General features: G+C 39.7%; 1 protein-coding gene across 3 annotated transcripts in view; it reads right to left on the bottom strand.

Moving 5' to 3' along the window:
• ABCG5 (ATP binding cassette subfamily G member 5) overlaps window positions 1–14,292 on the bottom strand; it is a 28,423-nt gene that overhangs the window by 12,002 nt on the left and 2,129 nt on the right. For all 3 annotated transcript variants that reach the window (XM_037405700.1, XM_037405698.1, XM_037405699.1), the window contains exons 5-12: window positions 13,213–13,345; window positions 11,713–11,852; window positions 10,447–10,576; window positions 6,959–7,172; window positions 6,456–6,661; window positions 5,465–5,603; window positions 1,800–1,985; window positions 116–228 (exon numbers count right to left, since the gene is read on the bottom strand). In XM_037405700.1, coding sequence (XP_037261597.1) covers window positions 116–228; window positions 1,800–1,985; window positions 5,465–5,603; window positions 6,456–6,661; window positions 6,959–7,172; window positions 10,447–10,576; window positions 11,713–11,852; window positions 13,213–13,345 — 1,261 coding nt within the window. The remainder of the gene's footprint in view (window positions 1–115; window positions 229–1,799; window positions 1,986–5,464; window positions 5,604–6,455; window positions 6,662–6,958; window positions 7,173–10,446; window positions 10,577–11,712; window positions 11,853–13,212; window positions 13,346–14,292) is intronic.

Genomic DNA, 14,292 nt, shown 5'->3' with positions numbered 1-14,292 from the left:
GCTCACAAAATTACCTTTATTTTGTCAGGATACTTGTATGTAGAAGGAAAATAAGCTTCGACATCTCATGAAAAGTATTTCTGATTAAAGGCTACTTTTTTTTTTTAACACTTACCACATGTGAAGTTTAAGCCATAAAATTCATTGACTATAAGAACTTCACTGCTGTATTTTTGAAAGGTGAGATAACTGAGTATTTTAAAAGGTGTCGGCATTTCTTCAATGGTCCTTAAAGAAACAGAGACATTAAACGGCCTTTCGCTACATTCCAAGAGCCAATTCTACCCCATCTACCCTCATCTTCGGTTGTAGCCTGTTACAGAAACAGTTCTTGGCTGTACCTGTAGCACTTCCAAACCTAAAGTCTATTTTAGTGGTAAATGAGGAGACAACCATGAAGGCTGTCTCTGACTTTGGTTCAGTGTCATAACATTCAGCCCTGACTTGTTTATGGACAGTCACAAATAATTCTGTGAAGTTTTGCGCTCTTCACGTTGCAATGGTAAACTGAAAATGACAAGACCCAATATAAACCTTCATTGCAAAAGTGTGTTGCTTCCAAAGGAAGAAAACACCACCCCCTCACTTGTCTTCAAAAACAGAGTACGAAAACTTTGAAATAACATTATTCAACAAGATTGGGTGATTTCTGCACCTAAAATACTGCAAGAATTTAAACAAACAAATGAACAGAAAAAGAACCCCAGCAACCCAAGTCTCAATGCTATTTTTAACATACTTCATTACCTATGAAGATTAATCAAAGAGATTCACAATATTAATTAACACTGTCTCTACTGTAAAATAAGATTAGAAACCACCCTAATGCTTTAAAAAAGTTATTGTTAAGGCATTAGATACAGTAGTGGGAATAACTGTCTTGTCGCTATAAACATGCATCTTTCTGAAATTAGGCAGGGACCAAGTAATTAGATATTAACCTACTTCTATTTGATAAGCAAGTATTAGCTGAGATCTACTTTGAAGGGATAAAACATCATCAGCTTTCTGAAGACTCGTATGCTTGATGCCAGCTATTGTTAGGCTTCCTTCATTTTCACTGGAAAGCTCTCAGGTGAGATATCCTGTTTGCTCAGCATCTCACGAAAGCTTCAACAGTAATACACCTATTCTGGTATGTTTCTTGAAAAAACAGTAATTTCAGCATTGACAAATGCAAGGGGAAAACTATTCAAAGTTTGTGCAATTATAATGCAAAAACATTTATTTGCACAGTAACAGAGCAAGTGGATCACAATTTTCCCACATCTTTACTACACTGATTTTTTATTTATGATTTTTATATAGTTCATTCTTGCACAGGTAGAAAAAACGTCTAAATAGTTTAATGGCTAAACTGGAGAGTAACACTAGTAAGATAGCTGAGAACAACTTTTTTTTAAACCGTCATTCCCAATGTTTAATGTCTGATAAGTTCCAGCAGTTAGTAAAAGCTGTAAGAACTTTTTTTTCGTAGGTTCCTTTAACGAGGACAGGAATTCACATCATAATGTAAAAAGTAGAAGAATTCAGCTGAACTGATAGTGGCTGAGTTTTATCTTCAATATATTTGCAAATGTGACAAGTTAATATCTTTGTTGATATCTGAAGTTATCAAGTTTCTCATTTGTGTGTTTAGTACTAGGCCTAACATGATTAGCTGAAGGATAACATAATGCACTTTCTTTCCATTGCTACCTGTGCATTATTGTGCTTCCGCAATACCGACAGTTCATTAAACTCTTCGTTAGGTAGATATTTTAACATTAACACCATGATGAAATAAAACTTTTCCCTACCTTACTAGTCCGGTTCCCACTATCACACCTGCTGAATTAAGTAGTACCACTCCGCTTTGGACTATATTTGGGTTTTGAACCATGCCAAGTATAACAAGTGTTAGTAGTTCACCAATTATATGAGACGCTAAGACAACAGCAAAGAAGATTCCAAATCTGGAAGCATCAGGATACAACCCTGCAGTCCTGTACAAAAATGAGCAAAAGAACATTTTAAAAACATTGTTTGGGTACTAAACTTGGAAAGTAACGGTTATTTTTGATTTTATTGATTTTTTGCAATTACAGCTCATTAAGTGAACAGTTTATGCCTTGACCCTTACTGTGGTGTTCGGAGTCTTAACAGAAAGGGCATGCACTTAATATCATGACATGAATGCAGGTAGTTATTAAGGTTTCTCCATTGACATTAAAGAAGGTTATGTAAAGATGTAATTGTAGCAGAAATCTGTTATTTCCAAATAACCAGCATGGCTCTTACAATCCCTTCAACTAACATCCTCCTCCTTTTAGAGTCTATGCAGTGGGAGTTATTTAAAGTAAGCCACATATTAAGAGTATGTCTTTATGCAGATAATTAACAGATGGAATTTTGCATTTCTGATACTGTGCATGCAAATGTAAAACTGGATCTACTCAGTTAAATGGAAGGCTAATTGAATTTACTACCCATGTAATTCATTCAAATGCAATTTCCTCCATACTCCTGCACTCTTTAATACAACAGTTAATACAACAATTTAATACAAATTGTTCCCAGCTTCTCCACAGCTAACTGAAGGAAAAAAATCCTCCCAATCTGTACTAAAGATTAAAAAGTTAAGACAGGCCAGCAATTGCTTAGCAAACTTAATTCAGCCTTACGGTGTATCCAAGAGGTGACAAAACCTTTTATTACGTGGTGACATATTATTCATTTTCCAAAATACCTCACAGCAAAATTGCTTCATGCTAGGTACAGACTGCATCCTTTGCTTAGCTAACAAGCGGCTATTCAACATTTTATTTGCTTTTTCATTGCTCAGTGCAAGGCCCTATGTCTTTTTTTTTTTTTTTTTAATCCACCATGTTTGAACATGGTCTTAAAAGGGAAGTATTATTTTCGCACAGGCTTTCCTGTAGCATTTTTCGTAACTCCAAAACAATCTCTATTATAAATAGATGGCTGAACATTGACTCTTCAACTATTAAACATTCAACAAGCTAGCAGGTATTCAATAAGCTTTAATCACAGATTGGTACAGAAGAAACAGCTTTCCATAGTTGTAGTATAAAGTATCACCTTCTCTGAGGTGCTCTAATACTTTACACAGAGCGATGTAGATACAGTCTAGTAAATCTGGGGTAGGAATAGCAAGAGAAGAAAGCATAAAAGAGAAAAAAAACCCTAAACAACTCAGAAGAAAGGATATTGCAGCAATAGAATGGTAGGGTGATATAAACTGTTAGACCATTTCCCAGAGGGATCTTTAGCTAGGAAAATGTGCATAACTGGAGTACGTTTTAGCAAGAGATTGCAAAAGTGGCTGTTTGTTCTGGGTCAGACCTGCCTTGTGTCTGGTCAGGTAAGAGTTTGGGTCTGTCTGACCCAAACTGTCTGACCTGCAAACAAATTCTGAGAGAAATAGCTTGTAAGAACACATAACAGATGCTATTAAAGCCTCTCAAAAAGTTAGTCCATCCAGGAAAATTTGGTCCTGTGCAGCTACAATCTTCAACATTTAACAGAGAAACTGCTTGCCCTAAGAGGTCTAAGAGCACTATGAAATTACTCCAACACATCACTGGTGACATCCAAACAACCACAAGATAGCAAAGATATGCAGAAGGTAATATCTGTAGATATTGTCCATTAACTGGAACCACACTATTTATTGCTGGTTGTGTTTGAAGGTACCAAAGCACAAGGGCAAAGTCTCTGCCCATGTGAATTTCCTGATCGTTAAGGAGTCAGCATGACCAAGAGTGGCTCTTGATCTTCAGGAGCTCCACAAACCTTCCCTCAGTGAGCCTGCAAAGGTGCTTTCCAAATGGCTGCCTTCTCAGCGACCCGCTCACGAGCAGGCAGAAGTGGAAGGGCTCTGGTGCGTGCAGCACATCCTCTAAACAATTAGTGAGAGGACAAGTTTATTTCTGCTTGCCTGTGAAAAAGGTCTTCTCCTGGAGCACTGCCGAAGTGGGCAGCACTGACAGCTTGCAGAAATGAAAGCCCAGGTAGCTAAGGGGACAAGGAGAAAGATGACCTTACTTGAACAAAACTGCTACTTTTAATATCAGCACCAATCTAAAAAAAAAAAAAAAACAACCAAAAAAACCCCCATGCATGCAAGTCCTCACATCTGGAAGAGCAGAAATCTCCCTCTCAAGAGCTTTTGTCTTTTCATCTAGGACCTGACAGTTACTGAGATCCCATGCAGAAAGAATTAGGTAAATGCTAAGCATATCCCCTCATTACCTATTACAGACCAGGAGGAAGAAGAAAACAGTGACCTTTTTTCCTGAGTTTTTCTAGATGGGAAAACAACTATTTCAAAATTCTCATGGCAGATTAGCTCCTTGTGCTGAAGTTCTTATTCAGTAGTCCAAGCGATTCGGTGCAGTTTTACTTCATCTGTTTTCAAACTGCCCATGGGCATCTTACTGCAGAGTAAAAGCACTGACATGCACAGCTACAGCATAATAGCTCCTGCACTTTTTCTCTTTTACAATGACCTGTCCACTTACCATTTCTCAACAGCAAACCAGAGAACATGCATCCAGGACACAAACCAAGCCTGTGATTTATTGGTACACATTTTACTACAGACTACCATCTGATTGCAACTTCAGTGTTACTATCGACTGTCAAACAAAACCAAAACTTAACTATAGCAGACTACATGCCTCTCATTTCATAATTAGGAAAATAAAACAAAACCAAACCAAACCAGAAAAAGACTGAAGGACAGAAATTGGTCCTTATGACTTTGCTATTAGCCTGCATAAGCAGCCATAGACTCTATTTTCAGAATAAGCAAGTGGAAGGTGAAAAATCAATGGAACAGAAATGAAGAAGAGCAGACCTATATGACAGATAAGGCAATGAACAGATGAAACATTTCATCACCCCAGTCTGAGGTACTACTTCACAATGATACAAGGAGATTAATGTACTGCGGGGGAAAAAAGCCAGCTTTACTATCAAACCCTTTCTCCCACTTTCACAAATCCACTTTAATGCCTTTCTCTGGAGAGTGGAAGAGAGGGGTGCAGATCCCATCACTTCCACATGCTGTAGCTAAACCCCAAATGTCCCAGTAAATACGAAGCTTTGGTACTGTCACATACCTACTGCTGTCTTCCTCGCTTTCTTTTTTCTCTTTTTTTCCTCTCTTTCTAAATGTCATGTAAAATAACACCTCCTGGTTTTGGTGTGACATAAAAATGATAAATGTTCCAGGCCCATTAAAACTTCCCAAGCTACCTAGAGGACTGGTAATGTGCTTACTCTGAAGGTGTTTTAACACTGCCTGGAAAAGAAGGACTAAAAATTTCCTTATGCTCTCTCTGTAATCATTCTGAGAGACAATAGCAGAAAGCCATGCCAGCGGGCCTGTTGCTGACATGGGAATTGCAGCTGCTAAGAAAAAGAAACTAACAATCCAATAGATGGTACAAGTGCTTACCAGTATATAAAAGTGCTGAAAATCGCCACGCTGATGACACTGAAGGGCAGGAAATGTACTATGTAAGCCAAAAGCATTTGCCACTTCTTATACAAGCCATCTTTACTTTCTTGGTCGCTGATAGCACGTAAAGGTGGGACTGGATTAAAAGTATAAGAAAGAAATTAAATCACTATTGAATAAAAAGGACCAAGACTTGTTGCTAGCAAAAATGACCCGAAGCACACAGACAACCTTGAGAATATATCAGAAACACTGTCTAAACCAGTCTGATCACTTTTCCCCCCCACTATAAATGCAAAACATGCTCCCTGCAGGTTGCAGAAGTTGGTAAATTTGACGAAAGAGGCCTATTAAAGACATGAAAAACCTGCCATCACTGGATAATTTCTTGAAGTGCTCTGATCTCAAGGTGATGACAGCAGTGTATGTTCCCTGCATGAGCAGAACAGTTTTTAGGGCTGTAAATAGAAACTACTGTTTGTCTTGGTATGGCAGGTTTAAGAGAAATACCCTCTAAGAAAAATGTAATCACCACATAGTACTCTTAAATCTAATCATGCTTCATTGATGTCAAGCTGGTTTGTAGTTCTGTCCTTCACATGTCTTTGGTTTTGATCTCAAATTGTTAACTACAGACCTAGACTTTCTCCTGCCTTTATAACGCTACACACAGGCAAGTTAAGGGCTCTTGCACAGCTAAAAATGAAGCCTCTGTACACAGGCCAGCTGTAAAATGGAGAGGCAGGGATCAGGGCTCATTCCTTAAGTGGAGTAAACCTGGAGCCCCTCCGATGTGCTAATCTTTTTCTGTGGTGTGACGCTTCCTGTTGCTTTGCCTTTGAATTTCATGCTTCTCTATCAAGTGTGACATTACTTAAAACTGTTAAGATCCTTTAAATTACTATCTTCAATAAATTCTTTTTCCTATATATAAAATAGGGCCAGCAATAACTGCTGCTGCTGCACATAATACCGGACAGAAACTCACAAAGGGCAACACCATTGAGCATCCCTGTGTAGGGGGGGGCACTCACGCACTGGTAGACAAGCCCCACACGGTCCTGCACAGCTCCTTTTACCAGGTCATTCTTTAGTCTCAGAAGGAAAAATGCTACAAACAAGCCAAATAACAGATTCTGGAGGAGACGCATGATGATGCCTATCTTATCTCTGGAGAAGTTCCTTGTTGTCCTCCTGATAATGAAACAAAACAGTAACAGTGTACTTGTTAGCTATGACTGACCTACATGTTGGGAGGGTATTTAGCTTTGAACAAATCTTACACACACAGTGTCCACAGAAAGGTACAATATTAAAAAAGACACAAGTACAGTGGTAGACTAAAATAACCAAGAAAGTGCATTGGGCGGGGGGGGGGGGGGGGGGGGGGGGGGGGGGCGGGGGTGGGTTGAGGGGTGAAGCCAAAAGATTAGTGGATGAGAAAAACAATTTTTCTTTAAAAAAAAAAAGGGGGGGAAAAAAAAGGCTTACCGCAAAAGAATCCATAATTTGTAAGAGGCACTGGGTGAATCTCTGTTTTTGAATGGTATTGGTGGCAGCTCTTTCATATGCTTTGTTCTTTCAATGGCTGACAGTACTTTGCTAAAGATCTCTGAGTTTTTGTAGGCTGATACAATTATCTGAACCCTACTGTATGTTTCAAGTTCACGTTCCTTGCTTCGGGTGTCCACAGATGTCAGATCCACTGTAAATTTACAAACTGTTTACTACATATACACATCACTTTCTCTTTACATCTCTTCCCCCCCCTTGCAACTAACACCTCCTTGTCTCTATCCCAAAATCTTCTATCCCAAAAAAGCACCATTAAAAGTATTCAAGGTGTCTTTTACTCCTCCTTTCCGTTAGAAGCAGCATGAATGAATAATTGTGCAGCCACAACAAATCTCTTGCGTTTTGTGGCCTCTGTAGGACCCTGAAATTCGAGTCCTTTATGTGGAAACACAAGGAGTGAGCAGCGTGCTGGTCAGACCTTTAGCGTTCTCCTTGCACAGCAAAGCGCTGTGTAGGTGAAGCAGTACTGCTGCCGAGAGCAAGGCAGAGCACCAGCTGAGGGTGGACATTGATGAGGATGAAGAGAAGTATTTCTCATTCTCATGTATTTCTCAGGTTTTCAGGCAAATGCTCAGACACGGCTCCCCTGTTCCCCTGTCCTCTGCCTGCTCCTCCATAACCACGGAGCTTTATTTTTTAGTTAGTCTGAGCTCATGCTGCAGAGACACTGCTCTTCTCTACTTGAGCCGTTACAGCATTGTTGCACTGGGTTTCATCCACCTCCTTCTCAGACATACTTCTCCTTTAATGTGAAGTCAGAGGGTGTTCAGCAGGCCAAATTCCCCTTGCAGGCTCAGCCCCAGCTGAAGAAAATACTACTTACTGCCATGGAACTTATGAAAGGCAAATACTTCACAGACTTAATGTTCCTTTCTAATGAATGTACCTATACCTATCCCCGACACCAGCAGTTCTTTTATTGGCAGATGGGAACTTTGTGTGTGCTATTGGCCCAAGTCATGTGGATTCAGCGATAGTGCTAAAATGCATTAGAAATTTCCCTTTTCCCTGATAGCAATGAATTATCTAACATTTCAAAAACTAGACTGTCATTCTCAGGAATAGCTGTACTTCCAGATTTTTTAATTACTCTTCTACATCTGATGTCTATCCTGGTTTCGGCTGGGATAGAGTTAATTTTCTTCTCAGTATCTGGTATGATGCTGTGCTTTGGACTTAGGATGAGAATAACGTTGACAACACACTGAAGTTTTTAGTTCTTGCTGGGTGGTGTTTATACCAAGTCAAGGACTCTGCAGCTTTTCCTGCCCTGCCAGCAAGAAGGCCGGAGGGGCACGGGAAACTGGGAGGGGACACAGCCAGGACAGCTGACCCGAACTGGGCAAAGGGATATTCCATACCACAGAGCGTCGTGCTCAGTCTATAAACTGGGGGGAGCTGGCTGGGGGCCGCCGATCGCTGCTTGGGGACTGACCCGTCATCGGTCAGTGGGTGATGGGCAATTGTATTGTGCATCACTTCTTTTCTTTTCCTTTTGGATTTTATTCCTCTCTCCCTCTCCTTTTCATTACAATTGTTATTGTTGTAGTTGTTATTATTATTTTATTTCAATTATTAAATTGTACTTAGCCCATGAGCTTTACCTTTTCCCTGAATCTCCTTGCCATCCCGGGGCGGGGGTGTGTGTCTCTGTGTGTGTCTCCAGTGACTAAACGGCTATGTGATAATTACTTGCCAGCTGAGGTTAAACCGCAACATCTTCATCACGTATTTATTCCTAAGGTTTCTGTCATCCTTCGATTTCAGTCTTACAGTGTTATGTTCAACTTCAAAATACAATTTGAACAAGAAAAAAGGAGGCCTTGTCCAAGAAGACTCTCGATTTGTCCTTAAAACCTGAATTACACTTATGAATACTTCCCTGGTGTTCTGAGAGCTCAAATTCAGCAGATTTTTCTTTAATAGTAAACATATCCAAAATGAAGTCTTCATATAAATATGTATATCTGAAATGCAGACATGCTGCTTAAAACTTGGCCACTGTGATTTGCTAGAAGCCAAACAGGAAATAAATGACAACCAGGTGTGTTTGAAAAAAAATAACAACACCAACTAGTCACTAGACCAAGCAGCTATTGCCTACCATGCATTAGTACTTTTTTTAATAAACAGAACATGTGACATTTCAATAATATAGTCCACACTCAATACATAGGATCTATTTTCCTCTGCTGTTGGTGTAAATTATATCAGAATCTGTCCTTCATTCACATCATTAAATCATACAAAAAATATAAACTACCAATTTTCCAAAGACTAAATATTCTGATGATTCTTTGCTCTAAACTGTATTTTTTCCTTTTCTTGTCACATTCAAAGGTTGACATTTGAAGAATGCAGTACTCTCTTTACCAAGCTTTTTTAAAAGTGGGTCTAAATCTCAAATTATCTACGCTATTCAAGACTATTCAAATTCATGAAGGCAAAATTATCCTCACTGTCACAGCAGTATTTTCAGCTTCATCCCATTCCAGCTTCATGTCAACAACCATCCTCTCTTCTCTCTGAGTTTAGGATGCCATCTAGACAATAGGAAAACGCTGCCTCCTCTGAATGCAGCTTTTTGGATTGGTCAAACTCCCTGCTTAACGCTCAGCTAGTATCGTCAGCAGTCAGTGTACATACTAGATTTAAAAAAAATACGTACATGTATGTATATGTGTACACGTACATGCACACATACAAACACGTACACATTCTCTTCAAATGTGTATCTGCATGGACAGGTACACGGATGCCCTGCAGCAAAACCAAACCCCATTTCCAAATCTCATGCTCACGCTTTTTTTACATCCTGAGTTGGTAAAACAGTACTCCAGCTTTTGCCAGCAGCTTGTTGTCGTTGTCTCCTGAAGCACTGGTATGTTCTGCTCCAGTAGCTCATCCTGGTGAGTACTCCCTAAACTTTCAGAAACCTCAGACTCAGAATCTCTGGAATTTGATGCCTCAAGTCATCCCATATTTATTCTACCTCCTTCCCTCCAGGCAGCAGCTGTTTTCAGTTGCTTAGCACCACAGTCCGTAAGGGCATGGGACTTTCTGCAGTTTGGAGATCAAATTGATTTTCCAGCATCCAGGGGACACCCACAGGGAGATGCTATCAGCAATCCACAGGTTTCACTAAGCTGGGATTCCGTTTTTAATTTGTAGTTTACTCTTTTCTGCTGTGTTTCAGACCTACCGCAAACTTTTGCTGTTTCATGGAGTCAGCGGAGGTTACATAAGCCCAGTCCTCTCTCTTCGCTGACCTGAGAATAGTTACAAACTTGGGGAATAATTCAAACACATGTTTATCTCTGGGAAAACTTTGATCTGGGGAAGAAAACAACATTTTTGCCTAAAGGAAACACATATTTTAATCAAAACAACTTAGACAAACTTACCATAGAAGTCAAAAGGATTTGATTGTTCAGGGCAAGAATAGCCACAGTCACCAAAAAACGTGATCATTTCCATTGGGTTCCCACAGAAAACCATTTCTCCGAAGCTCATGATGGCTATTTTGTCAAATAACTGTGGGAGGCAAATTTAATATATTAGCAATGTGTACTGAGAAGTGCATTAATTCTTGAGTACAGCTACTGTCTTGGTAATAAAAATGCTTTGACAGGATGTGTTTTGACAGCTTCAAACTTCCTCAGTATATTTCTCTCAAAGTTAGTTTGTCCTTTCTTTCACTTCTCTCAGTGGTTATGCAAGATGACACATCTTTAAGCACTTAAAACTGGTAGTTCTCAAAACTGTCAGTGACAGCAGCATACAGAGGTAATTCACAAACAAAAAGGGGAGCTGTGGCCTCTTGACGTCACTTCTAATGCACCTTCCCTTACTGACTGCCCTCCTTTGGTGCTTAATAGCCCCAGTCCATAAAGTCCCCAAATTGTTGGGAAGATTAACCCGAAGTGCTTAAGGACTTTAAGAGCACTGCTCTTTGGGTGAACATGTGCCAGGGCAGGGTTCACACCAGCTGTGATCAATCCATGTCCCCAAGGCACCAAGACTGCTTTCAGTCCAGAAGAGCACAGTCACTCGCCTCTGGCTTCATGACCACTTCGACTCAATTCAGTCTGCCACTGAAGATGTGCCTTGCAGTCACGTGGTGGGTGGTGGATGTGTCAGAAGAGCAAAGTGTGAAACAGTGATGGGAAGGCACAAATGCTTTCCCTAGCACAAGCCCTCCAAGGCAGGCCTGCCTCACCACGTGACCAAGGTATACTCACATCGCTTGACACAAAAAAGAAAAAAAGATGATTTTTTTTTTCCTTTCCATTCTAAATCATGGCTTTATCTGTCTCAAATGGCAAGTGTTAGTGAAATATAAATATGTAAAGATAAATAAAGTGCTCGTATTTACAGTGCCTGCGCACATGGGAGATTTACACATCTTCTCCCAGTGTTTCTGAATTGGGAAGCTGCATAATGCAAACATTAGGCACACAGGCAGTGTACGTACTGTTTTCACAGGACAGTATGTGTCCCAAAGTGTCCTGTGACTGGCAGAAGGCCAGAGCTATGAAGTTCAAGACAAGCCTCTATATATGCAGGGTGGAAGGAAGGGAGCCTTTGAAGGCAACTATACTGGATCTTGCACTTTTATCCTACTAGAAAGCCTGGGAAAGAAAATCAAATAGTGATTAGACATCATTCACCCTGAAGAGTTCTGAGCGAGGCTGATGAATTGTAATAATCACAATCCTGTCTCTGTGTGCAAGCTCTGAGAGAAGCGAGACAATCTGGTTTGCAGTCAGGCAGTCCAGCCCTGTCGTTGGTTCATCTAGTAACATGACCTCTGTGAAATGACAAGGAATAACATTAAAACGCAGGTAATGGGGGAGCAAATGTTATAGATTCTGCCTTTCCAGCTAATTTGGCAAATAGTGTAGAAATTTCTTTACATTTGAAGTTCCACATGTAAAGCAGAACATGCATTGATATTGCCATGATGTGATCTTTCAGGTTTAGTTACCTTTAGTGGTTCAGTTTCAATGACTAGAATATGAACATAAAACACAACTACAAGATCAGAGTATAATAATTTTTTTCTAAGTTCAGGTGAAATCTGAAAATTACCAAAATACATTTCATGTATACATCTGCTTCTAAGAACAATAATGATAATTACAAATGTAAATATAACTGACATAATTAGCTAGAAGTTGTAACTTGAATTAAATCTATATGTACACACAGAATTTGTTATGAACAACTAAGTCTTATTAAAATACAGCATATGTAATTCCACAGATTTGTGTGTGTGTACACTACATTTTCTTCGTTATTTTATTGCACATGGAAGGGTAAAAGTTAGTAAAATCCATTATTTTTACATAGATAAGTCACAGCATGGAAGAGGGCAGTTAAACCTTAACCAGGACCAAGGGGGCGGAAAACTTTCTCTATAGGTTTATCTACACAGAATTACTACAGTGTTTACTATAGAGTTTAGTGAACTTAATGAGCAACAGCTACACCCAATGAACTCTCCAGGAGTCACAGTAGCAGTGATACACTTCACTTATTTAAATGCTCCTTCCTGCCTGGTAACCAGGTCTAGCACATCTGCACTACCATGAGGACTCCAGAATCCAACAAATGCATGCCATACATTCGCTCCATACGATTCTGGCACCTTGAAGAAACTATCTCAAAACGGACAGAATTTAAGTGCTGTTTCCCATGGCTAATTGTTCTAGTTAGTCTGCTTTGGTTTACCAAAATTCTGTGGAATATTTTTGGCTCTAGAAGGTACGTGGCGCTCACACATACATGGCTAAATGACAGCTACTTCACTACAAGGCTCAATGCTTTATATGAATGGCTCTAATACACTCAAAAAATACGAACAGGCCACAATCAACATTTCATACACAGGAAGGGCAAGCCCACAAAGATTTAAAATGGATAAATGCAAGTCTAAACCTATGTTCACTCCCTGAGATTTTAAAATTGTCTACTTTCTGAGATCAAGTAGTAGATTAGTGGCAATCCTGAGTTACTGTTAGTGCTTTTCTGTCATTACTAGACTAGCTTTTGCTGAATTACAGAATATAAATGTTTTTGTATTTTAAAGTGGTTTATGGAGGCCCATGGTAGGAGCACAAAGTGACATTGCTTTGTTTTATTTTGAAAATCCATGCAGTGGTACTTACTGGGATTTTGTAATAGCTGGGCTGCAATTGAAACACGACGCCTCTCACCCCCAGATATTCCTACAAAATTACGACTTCCAATGACTTTGTCAGCAATGTGGCTGAGACTCAGCTCAGCCATAACCGCATCTACCTAAAAGATAATTACAATTTAGAAAGACTAAACACAGTCCATTTCAGACATCTGTGTGCAAAATGAAAAAATGAAAGAAAAAAAGACATAATTTTAAGCTATGGCTTTTCCAATATGCCACTTGCATCCACTGAAAGCTATCTGGCCTCATTTCTATTTTATTATTTTTAATATATTATAATTGCTATTATATATTATAATTACTATTTTTAAATTTTTATTTTCATGTATTCTGAAATGAGTAGACTTTCAGCTTCAGTTGATGTTAAGAGATGAACAGTTCAGAGGTGGGACTAGAAGTTAAGATATGAAGCATAATGTACTGGTCTGGCTTCCAAAATAAAGAAGCAGAAACGTACGTCAATTCTGCAGAATTGTAAAATACCGAGTGGAAGACAGGTGAGGAGAGAAGACAGAGAGCAAGAGCCTTAGGTCAGGAATATCCAATCTTTACTCTCAACAGCGGGCAAAACCAGATCTGAAACACACCTATTTTATCAAGAAAGTAGCTTGGTAGGGTACTTATTAGACCAGTATTTTTTGGAGCTGTTCTGGTTACTGAGAGATGTCCTACAGGAGACAGTGTCAAAGTCATTTCTGCTGTCCAAGAGACTTGCCAGCGCACATGGCCCCAAACACCCCAGAGAACTGGGTTTCCCAGCTGGCGAAGGGGAACTGATATCAAGGAGTACCAAGAGCAGCATCTCCTGCAGGAGTAACTGCTGCAGCTTTGGGTGGGAGAGTTTTGTCCCTGGGGCATCAGCACAAGCCCCTTGAAGAGGCGGGGCACATCAGAGACCTTGTGTCCTACTCCTCAGCAGGAAGATTTCTCCCCATCTGCAGAATGAGGATTACAAAACCTTATAAAAGTAAAACACAACCAGGGATGGAAAGTGCTGCTGGTGAAAGCATTACATGACATCATGTCTGCCTTTCTGGTGGAAGAT

The sequence above is a fragment of the Falco rusticolus genome, chromosome 12, assembly GCF_015220075.1.
Source record: "Falco rusticolus isolate bFalRus1 chromosome 12, bFalRus1.pri, whole genome shotgun sequence".
NCBI classification, from domain to species: Eukaryota; Metazoa; Chordata; class Aves; order Falconiformes; family Falconidae; genus Falco; species Falco rusticolus.
Note: the sequence above shows the minus strand (reverse complement) of the source record. Positions and strands in the feature narration are given on the sequence as shown.